Here is a 16,384-nt window from a genome sequence, read left to right on the forward strand (position 1 = left end):
CAGGTCTACTGTATGTCAGGGTCAGACTGACCACACCCAAACAGTAAAAAAGTTCAGACCTGTACTGTCTGTGATTTATTTTATATCCTGAACTTTGCCCTTGTACGATACACTAGATGCGGTCGTTATCTCTGTGCCATATTTGCCTGTACAAAGGCCACCGGTAGTCAGGATTTGAAAGATGTGAGCTCATGCCAGGAAGCTGCCACATCACACGTTACAGTGACAGCACACCATTTCAGGGAAAGATGAGACAAAGAGTACTCAAAACAAAGGCAGTCTATACATCACAAACAGGACCAGTGGTGGCTGAAGAAATTAGTGACATCTTGCAAGATTTAGTGTGTGGGCAAAACAGCCTAGCTTTATGAATTGTAGCCTTTTTATTGCCATGTTTGTGGCATTGTCAACAGTGACAGCCACTACTTTATCCGATATGCCAAAGTGTCTACTCTCTGGCATCAGTGGCCAAATGGACTGCCAAGATCAGGGATGTCGTCGTCTGGATGAAGCGGACATCCACGGCAAAGCCTGTGCTCCAGGAGAAGCAACAAGTCCTAAGCATCCCTCAGTTCACTTCATTTGACCTTTTTACAGGACAGCTCATTTAAACTGAACTATTATGTAAATTTTACAGGAAAGAAATACATTTGTTAACAAAATGCAAGTAACATAACATACATCTCATGTCTTACTATGTAACTAACTACACCAAATAAAAACTGGATCGCACATTGATAAGATAACTTTATTGTCTGTCACAAAGCAACAGCAATTCATTTTAATTAATTTAAAACACATTTAAACACACACACACAGAACAGGACAATAACTGTTAAAATTAGAATAAAAAATTCATCTAATTTCCTATGCAATATCAATTTTAAGTCCATGTGTGATTTTCTTTGTTTCATAGAGCTGCCTCAACACTCCCTAATTCTGGATGTTGGAACTCATTGGAATTCCCTCTACATGATGCTGGAACGATTCCGTGAGCGGTATCCTGTAATCCAATCAGCCAGCTTAGACCAGTGTATGAGAAAGCCCACGGAGAGGGACCGACTTGCTCGACTCGCAGATGAAGATTTCCGAAAGGCAGAGGAGTTCATCCAGCTGATGAGAGTGTTATTCACATCCACACTCTGTGTTTCATCTGAAAAGAGCCCCCCATGCAGACAGGTCCTTCCAATTCTTCAGAGTAAGTGATACCAGGGTGATGACATCGGACACTTCTTTGAAGAGGCCCCTGCACTAGACCCACGTTTCAAGCACAAAGTGGAGGACAGCACTGTCTGGGACCGGGTCAAGAAAAAGTTGATGACAGGAAAGTTGACTGAGTCTGCGCAGCCAACAGAGCATGCCCATGGAGAAGATGGTGTAACAGTGCAGTCAGAGGAGAAAAAACAACATAGAGAAATCGAGGAGAGTGAGGAAGAGCAGCAGGAGCCACCTCCCTGCAAAGGAGCTATAATGTCGCCGCTGGAGGAGCTTTTTGCTGCTGAAGATCACCTGAAGATGAAAACATTATCAAACAGCACCATGTCCATCCAGCACCAGACTGACAGAGAGCTGCAGATGTACCAGGAGATGCCACCAACAGTGACATCTGATGACCCTGCTGCCTGTTGGTGGAACAACAGAAGCACATATCCTTTGTTATCAGAGGTGGCATTTTCATATTTGTGCGTGCAGGCCTCCTCAACCCCAAGTGAGAGGGTTCTCTCCACTGCTGGAGACACTATTTGTCCAGAAAGATCCCGCATACTACCCGAAAAGGCTGATATGCTGATGTTTCTGAAGAAAAACTGTTATTTGTTGCACAGTCATACATACATACATACATCTTACAAGCAACAAGAAGCTCAAAATGTTATTATCCACAAATGGTTCAACCGTTACTGCTTTCCACTGTGTTGTTGTCAGGTGGAATATACGAGAGATTGGAGCATTTTCCACTACTAATTATCTACAAATATGACTGTGTTGTGTGGACACCAGTATTGTCATTGGATGAGGTGTTTATTTATATGTATTTACAATGTTAATGTTCAGTTAATACTTAGAAAATAAAGATATTTTGTTATCTTAACATTTGACCTCTTTTTTTTTTTAACCATACTGGAATCAAAACTCGGAATCGATTAGAACCGGAACTGTTAAGCAGAATCAGAATCGATAAATTCAACCGAGACTCAACCCTATTTAACAATTTACAATTTCATTTAGCAGACGCTTTTATCCAAAGCGACGTACACTACCGTTCAAAAGTTTGGGATCACCCAAACAATTTTGTGTTTTCCATGAAAAGTCACACTTATTCACCACCATATGTTGTGAAATGAATAGAAAATAGAGTCAAGACATTGACAAGGTTAGAAATAATGATTTGTATTTGAAATAAGATTTTTTTTACATCAAACTTTGCTTTCGTCAAAGAATCCTCCATTTGCAGCAATTACAGCATTGCAGACCTTTGGCATTCTAGCTGTTAATTTGTCGAGGTAATCTGGAGAAATTGCACCCCACGCTTCCAGAAGCAGCTCCCACAAGTTGGATTGGTTGGATGGGCACTTCTTTGAGCAGATTGAGTTTCTGGAGCATCACATTTGTGGGGTCAATTAAACGCTCAAAATGGCCAGAAAAAGAGAACTTTCATCTGAAACTCGACAGTCTATTCTTGTTCTTAGAAATGAAGGCTATTCCATGCGAGAAATTGCTAAGAAATTGAAGATTTCCTACACCGGTGTGTACTACTCCCTTCAGAGGACAGCACAAACAGGCTCTAACAGGTACTATTTAATGAAGATGCCAGTTGGGGACCTGTGAGGCGTCTGTTTCTCAAACTAGAGACTCTAATGTACTTATCTTCTTGCTCAGTTGTGCAACACGGCCTCCCACTTCTTTTTCTACTCTGGTTAGAGCCTGTTTGTGCTGTCCTCTGAAGGGAGTAGTACACACCGGTGTAGGAAATCTTCAATTTCTTAGCAATTTCTCGCATGGAATAGCCTTCATTTCTAAGAACAAGAATAGACTGTCGAGTTTCAGATGAAAGTTCTCTTTTTCTGGCCATTTTGAGCGTTTAATTGACCCCACAAATGTGATGCTCCAGAAACTCAATCTGCTCAAAGAAGTGCCCATCCAACCAATCCAACTTGTGGGAGCTGCTTCTGGAAGCGTGGGGTGCAATTTCTCCAGATTACCTCAACAAATTAACAGCTAGAATGCCAAAGGTCTGCAATGCTGTAATTGCTGCAAATGGAGGATTCTTTGACGAAAGCAAAGTTTGATGTAAAAAAAATCTTATTTCAAATACAAATCATTATTTCTAACCTTGTCAATGTCTTGACTCTATTTTCTATTCATTTCACAACATATGGTGGTGAATAAGTGTGACTTTTCATGGAAAACACAAAATTGTTTGGGTGATCCCAAACTTTTGAACGGTAGTGTACATCTGAGAGTTACTACTACAACACAAGCAAGGATCTAATCAGGAGGTGACAACGCAAGTAAGTGCCAAAAAACTATGTGCAAGTCCGATAGGACACGGGTGTCAACAGGCAGTGCACAAAGGCAGTGCATAGGGTGCATAGAAGTGAATTTATTTTTTTATTTTTTTATATTAATACCATCAGGTGTGGAGGTGTTCATGAAAGAGCTGGGTCTTGAGCTTCTTAAAAGATGGAGAGGGACTCAGCAGATCGAATGGAGTTTGGTAACTCATTCCACTGCCGGGGAACTACAGAAGAGAAGAGTCTGGCTTAGGGCCCCGTTGTGGCAGAAGTGCCAGGCGTATCTAAAAAGTGTTTTGTCTATCAATTAACCAAATATTTTGAGAACTACTGTACAAACAACTGACAACAAAATTAATTGGCAACAAGGTTTCACCTAACCCACAAATTGATTACCAAGTATTTATCAGACATTAACAAAATGACCTGTGATGTCTCTGCACAACTGTGCTTGACAAATAGTGATTCAGATTGTAACTGTGACTGAAGCTGCTTATGTGGGATCACAGCACATGGAGAAAAAATGAATTAGAGAAACAGTCAGCTGCATGCAAGATCAGGAATCAGGAACACTTTGTCATTTCACCTCATGTACTTGCGCACATGAAATTAAACAAAATGCCATTTCCCCCAGCCCACAGCAGTGCAACATACAGACAAAAACACATTTAAGAACTACAAGAACACACATATTGCAACTAACACATATATCCATCCATCCATCCATCCATTATCTTGACCGCTTATCCTGCTCTCAGGGTCATGGGGATGCTGGAGCCTGTTCCAGCAGTCATTGGGCGGCAGGTGGGGAGACACCCTGGACAGGCCACCAGGCCATCACAGGCTAACATATATATCCAAAAAAAAAAAATCACTGTCCAAGGGAACAAACGCCAGCCAGGATGACCGTCGGAACCGCCAGTCTGCATGGGCTAGCAGTTAGCCTAACCTGCCCCGGTTCAGTGTTCCATCAGACTGCCTCGGCACCTCCTCCTTGGGTGCAGCTCCAGGCAGGGGCCGTGGTCCCTGTGGCAACCGGATGAAGCAGACCAAGCCCTCCCAGCCAATCCAGCACCAACTCCCCCAGCCAGACACCCTCGACACACCTCCCAGTAGTCCTCACAACGACATCAAAACATCACAGTCAACGCCAGGGGAGGCCGCCGCCAGACTGCCCTCGGTGTTATCAGAACTGCCAGTCTGTATGGGCTAGCAGTTAGCTCGGCATCCTGTCAGACTACCCTCGATGTTTCAATGACAAATAAAATGCATGGCCAACCTGTTGTGTTGTATACAGAGACATGCTAAACTACTGGTGTAAATGGCATTTTCACTGTTACAGTGGTGCTTGAAAAGTTTGTGAACCCTTTAGAATTGTCTATATTTCTGCATAAATATGACCTAAAACATGATCAGATTTTCACACAAGTCCTAAAAGTAGATAAAGAGAACCCAATTAAACAAATGAGACAAAAATATTATACTTGGTCATTTATTTATTGAGAAAAATGGTCCAATATTACATTGCTGTAAGTCCAAAAGTATGTGAACCTTTTCTTTCAGTATCTGGTTTGAACTCGGATGATGTTTTGGGTTATATTTATGCTGAAACACAGAAAATTCTAAAGGGTTCACAAACTTCCAAGCACCACTGTATATTACATTCATTACCACAAACACCCACGTGGAGGTGTCAGTTCTGACTGGCCGACACAGAGAACAACACTTTATGGTCAAACACCAGTCTGTACCTTTAACACCCGTACCTTTTCCCACAGTGTTCATATCAAATCAAACTGGCCTGTAGTGTATTTGTATGTCTTTGCCTTTCAGTGGCTGTGGATATTACAGAACCACACTGCGAAAGGTCACTGGCCACCGACAACTAACGTACGTCCATCAACAGCCATGTGTCCTTATCAGTGATGGCCACAAATCAACCAATCAATCTTCATCATTACGTGACCATGGCGACCAAGTTTAATGAAATAAGCACACTATACCATTTTTGTTACCAAATGGATCTTTTCAACAATGGGGTTTATAATGAACTAAATGCATTCAAGATTTGCCCCTTAACATGTTGCCATTCTTTCTTTCTTTCTTTTGATTTTCCCCTCTTTTCTCCCCAGTTGTACTTGGCCAATTACCCCACTCTTCTGAGCCGTCCCGGTTGCTGCTCCACCCCCTCTGCCGATTCACGGAGGGCTGCAGACGACCACATGCCTCCTCTGATACATGTGGAGTCACCAGCCGCTTCTTTTTACCTGACAGTGAGGAGTTTCACCAGGAGGGCATAGCGTGTGGGAGGATCATACTATTTCCCCCTGTTCCCCCTCCCCCCCGAACAGGCTGGCCAGAGGAGGCGCTAGTGCAGCGACCAGGACACATACCCACATCCAGCTTCCCACCCGCAGACACAGCCAATTGTGTTTGTAGGGATGCCTGAATAAACTGGAGGTAACATGGAGATTCGAAATGGCGATCCCCATGTTGGTAGGCAACGGAATAGACAGCTATGCTACCCGGACGCCCCAACATGTTGCTCTTCTCCATCGATCCATCCGTCCATCCATCCATCCATCCATCCATTATCCGAACCATTTATCCTGCTCTCAGGGTCGCAGGGATGCTGGAGCCTATCCCAGCAGTCATTGGGCAGCAGGCGGGGAGACACCCTGGACAGGCCGCCAGGCCAACACACACACACACACACACACACACACACACACACACACACACACACACACACACACACACACACACACACACACACACACACACACACACACACACACACACACACACACATTCATATTTAGGGGCAATTTAGTATGGCCGATTCACCTGACCTACATGTGTTTGGACTGTGGGAGGAAACCGGAGCACCCGGAGGAAACCCATGCAGACACGGGGAGAACATGCAAACTCCACACGGAGGACGACCCGGGATGACCCACCAAGGTTGGACTACCCCAGGGCCCAAACCTAGGACCTTCTTGCTGTGAGGCGACCGCACCACCATGCCACCCAATGTTGCCATTCTAACTTTTTAAAATAAAAATGCCAAGCCACTTTATTTGTCATAGTATTCTTACAATGAATTCATCTTCTGCATTTAACCCATCCTATTGTATAGGAGCAGTGGCCAGCTGTGGTGCAGCACCCGGGGACCAACTCAAGGTCTTCTTTCCATTGCCTTGCTCAGGGGCACAGGCAGGAGTATTAACCCTAACATGCATGTCTTTTTGATGGTGGGAGGAAACCGGAGCACCCAGAGGAAACACACGCAGACACGGGGAGAACATGCAAACTCCACACTGAAAGGACCTGGGACAGCCTGGGGTTCGAACCCAGGACCCTCTTGCTGTGAGGCAACAGTGCTAACCACTGGGCCACCATGCCGGTAAAGAAATGCTTTCTTTGGTTTGTTTACCCTGGAATTTTTAACAGCCTGACCGCAGCTCTGTTATTTCATATTTTTTGTTCCAAACCTTTCAAATTTTTTGTTCAAACCTTATTTAAATTAAGTTAAACTATGAACGGCTTATTACTAAGCCAGATATTACATCTGCAGAGTATTACGCTGTTTTTCCCCATCAAATACCTATTTTGCTAACAGTGTGATGTTAATGGGGTATTTCTAACGTTTTCAATAGTAAAGAGGGTGAGAACTACAAGGTCCAAGTACTTTTTTGAAAATGTAATGAATTTTGATCCAAATATCATCTTCCAAATGGCGCACCCTACAATGAACCCTTGCTCAGTTCAGTTTTTGATAGCAGGACATCAGCTAAAAATTTCTCAATTAAAAGATGACAAAGACAAATGGCTCACTGGTGTGACAGCTGCCCGTGGAGGTGGTGTTGGGGCAGGGACATGGGGTACAGGCATCCGTCAGTGCAGCACTGCGCTTTCGGTAGAAGTTGGCCAGACATTCCTCACAGTTGACTCCTTGAGTGCCACCCAGGCAATTCAGACATACACCTGAAAGAAAAGATGGAGAAGACAGAGTGTTGTGATTAGAGGGTCTACACTGACCCATACCCTTGCAAGTATGCAGAGAAAGCAGTTGTGGAAAAAAATTGACACTTTCTGGCCCCTATATCCATCCATCCATTACCCGAACCGCTTATCCTGCTCTCAGGGTCGTGGGGATGCTGGAGCCTATCCCAGCAGTCACTGGACGGCAGGCGGGGACACACCCTGGAGAAGCCGCCAGGCCATCACAGGGCCGACACAAACACGCACACACACATTCATACCTAGGGGCAATTTAGTATAGCCGATTCACCTGACCTACATGTCTTTGGACTGTGGGAGGAAACTGGAGCACCTGGAGGAAACTCAGACAGACACGAGAGAACATGCAAACTCCACACAGAGGACGACCAGGGACGACCCCGCAGGTTGGACTACCCCAAGGCTGGAATCCAGGACCTTCTTGCTGTGAGGCGACCGCACTAACTACTGCGCCACCGTACTGCCCTGGCCCTTACATGTTTTTACAAAATCAACGAACCCGTTTTGAAGATATTCGGAAATGGCCGTTTGTCTTTACCTTCACAGTGGTTACTGCAATGGTTTTCAGAAATTCTTGGTTATGTCAAAAATATCCAGTTTTTGACAGGATGCCTGTGAGTTGCAAGGACCAGATGCTATGCGCTTGCACGAGCAATGAGTCAAGCACCTCTGAGGTTTTTCTGCGACTGTAGCCATAACAACGGCCAACTTCAGAGAGAGATGCTGAGCTTATTGCTTGCACATAGCATCTAGCTTCTGGTCGTTGCAACTCACAGACATCCTGTCAAAAACTGGATATTTTTGATATACCAAGAACTTCAGAAAACCATTACTGAACATGTTCAAAAAAGGTGTTTGTGGATTTTGAGAAGTTACATAGACAAGAAAGTGCCAGAATCTTCTCACAATGGCATTTTCTGCGTACCTGCAAATCATCTGAACATATTACAATCCTGTATGGGGTAGATTTACACCATTTTCCAAGAGCATAAACTCTTAAAACAAGTGTGTGTGTGTGTGTGGAGGGGGGGGGGCTACATTTACATGATGTTAGAAAAAGTCGATTTATTGTATTAGTCCAACTAAAACTGGACTTTTAAAATACATGTAAACGTCTTAGTCTGACTGAAATCGTACTAAATAGAATTTCTCGAAGTCGGACTAACGCACCTACATAATGCGGTTGGGGATCGATTTACTCTAGCATGTATGCGCTTCAATACGCCAATTTCACGCCGCGGCCATCTTGGATTAAAAAAAACAAACAAGCGGTGGGAATTTAGCCACGCCCCCTTCGTACTTCATTGAAAACACTGCTGGAATCAACATGTCGTACTGCTGTGTACCATCCTGCAACTCCTATCAAAGAAGGGAAAGAGATAAATCCTTGACGTTTCACCGCTATCCCAAACGCCTGCACACCCGTAAGGCATGGGTGGTGAAATTTAAGAGGGATACAGGGCCACATTTTCAGGTAACCACCAATACCTTCACCTTTACCTAGGTAGCTGGCTGGATAGCTAGCTAGCTAGCAACGTTGTTAGCTAGCTTTCTGGTCTAACTACAACCATAACAGTTAACATGTTGCTGACAGTAACGTCAGATATCATTTGTCATTATAGATCACAGACAACACCAGGGTGTGCTCAAAGCACTTCACCGAGGACTGTTTTCGCAAGACGTTTCTTGGGCTGACAAAACTGAAACCCGGAACTCTACCGACCATTTTCCCATGGTCAAATCAACCTACGCCGAGAGGGTAGCTAAGTTTACTAACTTTACTAGCAGACAGACATCACGGTAGGTCATGCAGAGCTATAATAACGTTAGCTGGATGTTGTCATGAAAATGATTTTAGGATGTTGATGAAATGAAACATAATACCTGCCATTAATAACTTGTATTTTTAGGGTTCCTGTTCGTGGTGGTCAACCTGCTGGGGAGGTGACACCTGAGTCAGCAGATGAGTAACGTTTACAGTTGTGCACTCATCTTTACAACTAAATTCCACATTAAGATGCCATATGGCAAAATGTTTACTCCTCCTGCTATTATTGCAACAGACATTATGTACATGTAGGCCTACTGTATGCATTGAGCTGCAGAGGCTGCACCATGTCCAGCCAGTTAAATAATATTAGGGTGACCAGTTTCACTGTGACTAAAACATTAGAAGGGAGACAGAAGTTTGACGTTGAAAAATGTTTGCTCCGGTTTGTAGTCGCATTGGTGACTTAATAGCGGAAGGAGATGAAGAGGAACATGAAGAGGAACATGAGGGAGATAGGTGAGTTGTTACTGTCAGTACAATACAATTTTTCAAACATGTAGATTACTGCATTGTATAATATGTATACATATACACTCACTGGCCACTTTATTAGGTACACCTTGCTAGTACCGGGTTGGACCCCCTTTTGCCTTCAGAACTGCCTTAATCCTTCGTGGCATAGATTCAACAAGGTACTGGAAACATTCCTCAGAGAGTTTGGTCCATATTGACATGATAGCATCACGCAGTTGCTGCAGATTTGTCGGCTGCACATCCATGATGCGAATCTCCCGGTCCACCACATCCCAAACGTGCTCTATTGGATTGAGATCTGGTGACTGTGGAGGCCATTTGAGTACAGTGAACTCATTGTCATGTTCAAGAAACCAGTCTGAGATGATTCGAGCTTTATGACATGGCGTGTTATCCTGCTGGAAGTAGACATCAGAAGATAGGAACACTGTGGTCATAAAGGGATGGACATGGTCAGCAACAATACTCAGGTAGGCTGTGGCGTTGACACGATGCTCAATTGGTACTAAGGGGCCCAAAGTGTGCCAAGAAAATATCCCCCACACCATTAAACCACCACCACCAGCCTGAACCGTTGATACAAGGCAGGATGGATCCATGCTTTCATGTTGTTGACGCCAAATTCTGACCCTACCATCCGAATGTCGCAGCAGAAATCGAGACTCATCAGACCAGGCAACGTTTTTCCAATCTTCTGTTGTCCAATTTTGGTGAGCCGGTGCGAATTGTAGCCTCAGTTTCCTGTTCTTAGCTGACAGGAGTGGCACCCGGTGTGGTCCTCTGCTGCTGTAGCCCATCTGCCTCAAGGTTCGACGTGTTGTGCGTTCAGACATGCTCTTCTGCATACCTCGGTTGTAATGAGTGGTTATTTGAGTTACTGTTGCCTTTCTATCAGCTCAAACCAGTCTGGCCATTCTCCTCTGACCTCTGGCATCAACAAGGCATTTTCGCCCACAGAACTGCCGCTCACTGGATATTTTCTCTTTTTCGGACCATTCTCTGTAAACCCTAGAGATGGTTGTGCGTGAAAATCCCAGTAGATCAGCAGTTTCTGAAATACTCAGACCAGCCTGTATGGCACCAACAACCATGCCACGTTCAAAGTCACTTAAATCACCTTTCTTCCCCATTCTGATGCTCGGTTTGAACTGCAGCAGATCGTCTTGACCATGTCTACATGCCTAAATGCATTGAGTTGCAGCCATTTGATTGGCTGATTTAGAAATTTGCGTTAACGAGCAGTTGGACAGGTGTGCCTAATAAAGTGAGTGTATATATATATATATATATTCACTAATCTTTCAATAGTGGATAGCTCTGTTCTGACACATCATCTTGATAACAGGAAAATGTGTGGATTTATATTGCTTCCCACATGTATGACATATCCTCATGTGTCCAGTGAGGTTTGGGCGACTCTACCTGATCATGACTACGACGTGAAGCCCCTTTCTGCGGAAGACCAGCTTGACGCAGTAAAGAAACGCATCGCTTTCCTGGAGGACGAAAATAAAAAGCTGAAAAGTGAGCGTTTTGGTCTAGAACGCTTCCAGTGTGCGCCCAATCTGATCAGGTTTTACACCGGTTTTAAGGATTACCACACCCTCAAAGCACTCTTCCTAGCTTTACAGCCTACTGCAGAGTCCATGGTGCGATGGACTCAAATGCAAAGGAACAGCCATAACCTAGAACACATTTCTGTGTCTGGCTTCCATGCAGAGCATTTATCGCTCATTGATCAGTTTTTCCTGTTCTTGTGCCGTGTGAGGCAGGGCTTTTTTGCTTTGGATTTATCTGTACGATTCAATGTGTCGCCGGCCACAGTCAGCAGGAACTGTATGACGTGGGCCAACTATTTGCTGTTTATGTTAGGGACCCTCCCAATATGGCCTAGTAGAGCAGCAGTAGACGAGCTAATGCCACCAGTATTCAGGGAATTCTACCCAAACACAAGAGTGATACTAGACTGCACAAAGATCCGCATCGAGACAGCTAGTTGGAAGGTTTTGAACACCATGACATACTCCCATTATAAAAGTAACACTACACTGAAATCCCTAATTGGGATCACTCCCTCAGGGTCAGTTAGCCTGGTAAGTAATCTATACACAGGATGTATTTCTGATAAGGAGATAACTAAGAGGTCAGGTGTTCTGGACCTCTTAGAGTCAGGTGATGAGGTCATGGCCGATAAGGGCTTCCTTATCAGAGACCTGCTCGATGAAATAGATGTAAAACTTGTCATCCCTGCATTTTTAGGCCCAAGTGGACAGTTTAGCTGTGATGAGCTCACAGACACACATAGTATTGCTGGCTTGAGAATACACGTCGAACGGTCAATAAGACGCATAAAGGAGTACCACATTTTTGATGGAGTCATACCCCTTTCACTAAGTGGAACAGTCAACCAACTGTGGACTGTGTGCTCTCCTAACACATTTTCAGGGACCACTGTTTTAAACCTTTGTTAAATTCAGCTGACAAGAAAATAGTGCACACAAACCTTAGATAGATTGAAACATATTCAACTTCATTTCAGCACAGTCCCATTTTTTTGTGTCTCTCCTCACTGGCACAGGAGAGGCAGAAAGTACTCGAAAAAGAAAAGATCCAGCTTAGTCTTCATATTCTCCCATTCCTCCGCATCAAAGTAGATTCGCTCCAGGTGGTAGTCATCTCGGCACTTCACAAAAAAGTCACACCATATCATCCCTGTGATTCCCATTTGTCCCATCATCTGATTGTAGTAGCCATGGCTGTGTTTGAGAGCAAAAGATCCATCTGGTCTTAGAGAAAGGCGCCTGCACTCCACAAAGCTGTCCACATCAGGACAATTGATTTCCAGCAGTCCCTGAAGCTGACCGGAGTCATCCACCACCTTTCGGTCAGGGGAGGCACCCAAATGTGGGGCATTGGGGTTGATGGCGAAACGGCAAGTGGAGTCCAGTTACTTCCTCATACTGTATAGCTGCAACGGGCTCCAACTCAATTCCTCTCATCATGGCCTGTGTCTGCACAGTCCTCTTCGGTCTCTGCCCCGGCTGCATTGATTTCCGATTGAGTAAGAAGGGGGCGTGGCTAAATTCCCACCACTTGTTTTTTTTTTTTAATCCGAGATGGCCGCGGCGTGAAATGGGCGTATAGGCCCCGGACTGGCCGAGGCGTTCTGCGCATGATCCATAGTTCACACGGCAGTCTGTCACCTGGAATTCGAACAGCGTAGAACGACTGCTAGAACGACAACCACGCATTTCTGGACAGACAAGGAGACAAACTTTATGTTGTGTCAGCTGAAGGAGTGGAACACCATTAAGTACATGGATGGAAGGAGAATGCGGAATGGTGAACTATTTAAGAAAGTGGCGGAAAAGTTGGATGAAGTGGGATTTAAAACAACCCCCGAGCAAATGCTTGTTTGCCGCTTGTTTGGTATGTGACGCAATAGGTCAACCGGAAGAAAGGGCAATAGCAACAAGCTGAAAGGGGGCATATCGCCACCTACCGTACCGGGGTCGGGCATACTTCCGTCAATAAATTGATTCTCCCCCGGTTCTTGTATACCGGGACAACGACAGTAGTCCAGTTACGTGGCCTAATCGAGCTATAACCGTACCTCGACTTAACTGTGCATGTGAACGCACTGACTTTACCGTCTAACTTAAGTGGACATTACAGGTATTAATGGACAGACATATCTACACCTATGTGTAGACTGGAGATGAAGCTTTCTAGCTAGCTAAATCTGTTTATCAATATTTCAGTTCCGATATTCATAGAGAACTAATATTACATACACACACTACATTAATGTAAATAAAAATAAAATTAGCTTCTAACTATAAAATTCATTTTGATTTTAGTCAAATTGCTTTCATTTTCCTACATTTTATTTCATACTTTAAATGTGCCATTGAGCAATGCATCAAGTCATATTCCTGGAATGGTTAAAACTTACATGGCACATTAACCCTTTTTCTTTCTTTCTTTCTGTCTTTTTGGATTCCGCCCCCCCTTTTTTTCTCCACATTTTATCCAGCCAATTACCCCACTCTTCTGAGCCGTCCCAGTCGCTGCTCCACCCCCTCTGCCGATCCGGAGAGGGCTGCAGACTACCACATGTCTTCTCTGATACACGTGGAGTCGCCAGCTGCTTCTTTTCACCTGACAGTGAGAAGTTTCAGCAGGTGGACGTAGCGTGTGGGAAGATCACGCTATTCCCCCCAGTTCCCCCTCCCCCCCGAACAAGCGCCCCGATCGACCAGAGGAGGCGCTAGTGCAGCGACCTGGACACATAACCACATCTGGCTTCCCACACGCAGACATGGCCAGTTGTGTCTGTAGGGACGCCTGACCAGGCCGGAGGTAACACGAGGATTTGAACCGGTGATCCCCATGTTGGTAGGCAACGGAATAGACCACCATGCCATCTGGACGCCCCCACATTACATATTTTGATACTGTATATGCATCATATGACAGGTTAGGATTTTATAAGGCCTGTATGCGGTGTTTTTAAAGTAAACTTTAAACAAGTTAAAATGAAATTGTCGTCATCTTAAATTGCAGATGTGGACCATACACCATACATGATGTACTGGATGGAGTGGAGTTTTTAAGCATGCTCAGACAGCAGCTAGCTAGGCTTTGTAGGAGCCTGACACTATGTGCTGCTGTCATTTCTCTCTGCCATTTGTCCACAGTTTATTGTGCCAACCAAGTGAAAAACAACACCTCACTGGAGGTTAAGGGTGTGTGTGTATGTGTGTGTATGTGTGGGGGGGATCTGCATCCATCCTGTTAAAACTAAAATGATGAGTCACTGCCATGTCAATCTGAACTAGGCATAATGCTTTGGATGGCGTTTTTCAGCACGGTGCTCTTACGTAACTGGCCTTGCAGAGGGGTCAGGGTCATGCTTTAGCAGGAGCCGTCTGACCTAAACAATGTTAATCTGAATGACGCTTCTCTCCAGTCCTGTGCAGCACTATGATGTGCCATCGGGCTGGGAATCACAGTAGTCCGACATGGATCCTTTAAACTCCCCCACAGCAACCTTTACTTACATGAATCAGGGAGGCAGAGAGAAATAGCTCCATCTAAACATGATGTAACAGCCATTTAATTTGTGAACTAGTTATTAGTTTCACTACTCATAACTTATACATGTAGTTGTGAATACGTGTGCACATACACAAACATTTATAAACACGGTCTTAAATAAATAATGGAAACCCTAATGAAAAGTACTTTAACTTGGAAGTAACTAAAGATGAATCACAAAGGCGGATAAACAAGTGTGTGGAATATTAATTACTGGTGTCCATCAGCTTTAAAAAGGTTGCAGGAGTATGGAATGTAAAATCCCAAGAGGGCCAAAAGGTTTTCACCTGAATTGGATTTTTATTATTTCACTTTTTTTAATGCAGCCGAGGAAAACGCTCACAAGAATCATGACAACTTATGGCAAAGATAGAGGAACTGTACTGATGACATGCAACAACAGTTGTGAATCAAAATATATATCAGTAGGAAACGGATGCTTCACAGGAAAGTACACTGATTTTGATTTGATATACTCGATTGAAACTAATTTCAGCTATTTGTCCGTCGGGCGTCTGGGCTCAGCCTTAGAAATAGGGTGAGGAGCTCGGACATCCGGAGGGAGCTAGGAGTAGAGCCGCTGCTCCTTCGCATCGAAAGGAGCCAGTTGAGATGGTTCAGGCATCTGATTAGGATGCCTCCGGGGAGCCTTCCTTTAGAGGTTTACCAGGCACGACCAACTCGGAGGAGACCCCGGAGTAGACCCAGAACTCGCTGGAGGGACTACATGTCCAATCTGGCCTGGGAATAACTTGGGATCCCCAAGGAGGAGCTGGAGGGCGTTGCTGGGGAGAGGGACGCCTGGAGTGCCCGATTTAGCTTGCTGCCACTTCGACCGGACCCCGGAGAAGTGGCTGAAGATGAATGAATGAATGCATAAATGAATACTCTGCTTATCCCAATAGGGAAATTACACTCTGCATTTAACCCATCCTAGCTGTGTAGCTAGGAGCAGCGGGCAGCCGCCATGCAGCACCCGGGGACCAACTCCAGTTCATCTTGCCATGCCTCGGTCAGGAGCACAGAAAGGAGTATTGACCCTAACATGTATGTCTTTTTGATGGTGAGGGACACCGGACCACCCACAGAAAACCCATCGCAGACATGGGGAGAATATGCAAGCTCCACACAGAGGACGACCTGGGATGACCCACAAAGGACCTTCTTGCTGTGAGGCGACAGCACTAACCACTGCGCCACCGTGTCGCCCCATTTCCACCCCCTGCATCCTTCCATGCTCTGGAAGCTTTAATCTTCGAAGAACGGTTCAATACCTGACTCACCTGAGTACAGGTGATGTACACTCACCGGCCACTTTATTAGGCACACCTGTCCAACTGCTCGTTAATGCAAATTTCTAATCAGCCAATCACATGGCTGCAACTCAATGCATTTAGGCATGTAGACATGGTCAAGACGATCTGCTGCAGTTCAAACCGAGCAT

General features: G+C 44.8%; 1 protein-coding gene across 1 annotated transcript in view; it reads right to left on the reverse strand.

Moving 5' to 3' along the window:
• The window catches only part of si:ch211-158d24.2 (multiple epidermal growth factor-like domains protein 9), a 63,641-nt gene that overhangs the window by 15,809 nt on the left and 31,448 nt on the right, over positions 1-16,384 (reverse strand). The window contains exon 4 of the mRNA XM_056292492.1: positions 7,350-7,499. Coding sequence (XP_056148467.1) covers positions 7,350-7,499 — 150 coding nt within the window. The remainder of the gene's footprint in view (positions 1-7,349; positions 7,500-16,384) is intronic.

The sequence above is a fragment of the Lampris incognitus genome, chromosome 1 (assembly GCF_029633865.1).
Source record: "Lampris incognitus isolate fLamInc1 chromosome 1, fLamInc1.hap2, whole genome shotgun sequence".
Lineage (NCBI taxonomy): Eukaryota > Metazoa > Chordata > Actinopteri > Lampriformes > Lampridae > Lampris > Lampris incognitus.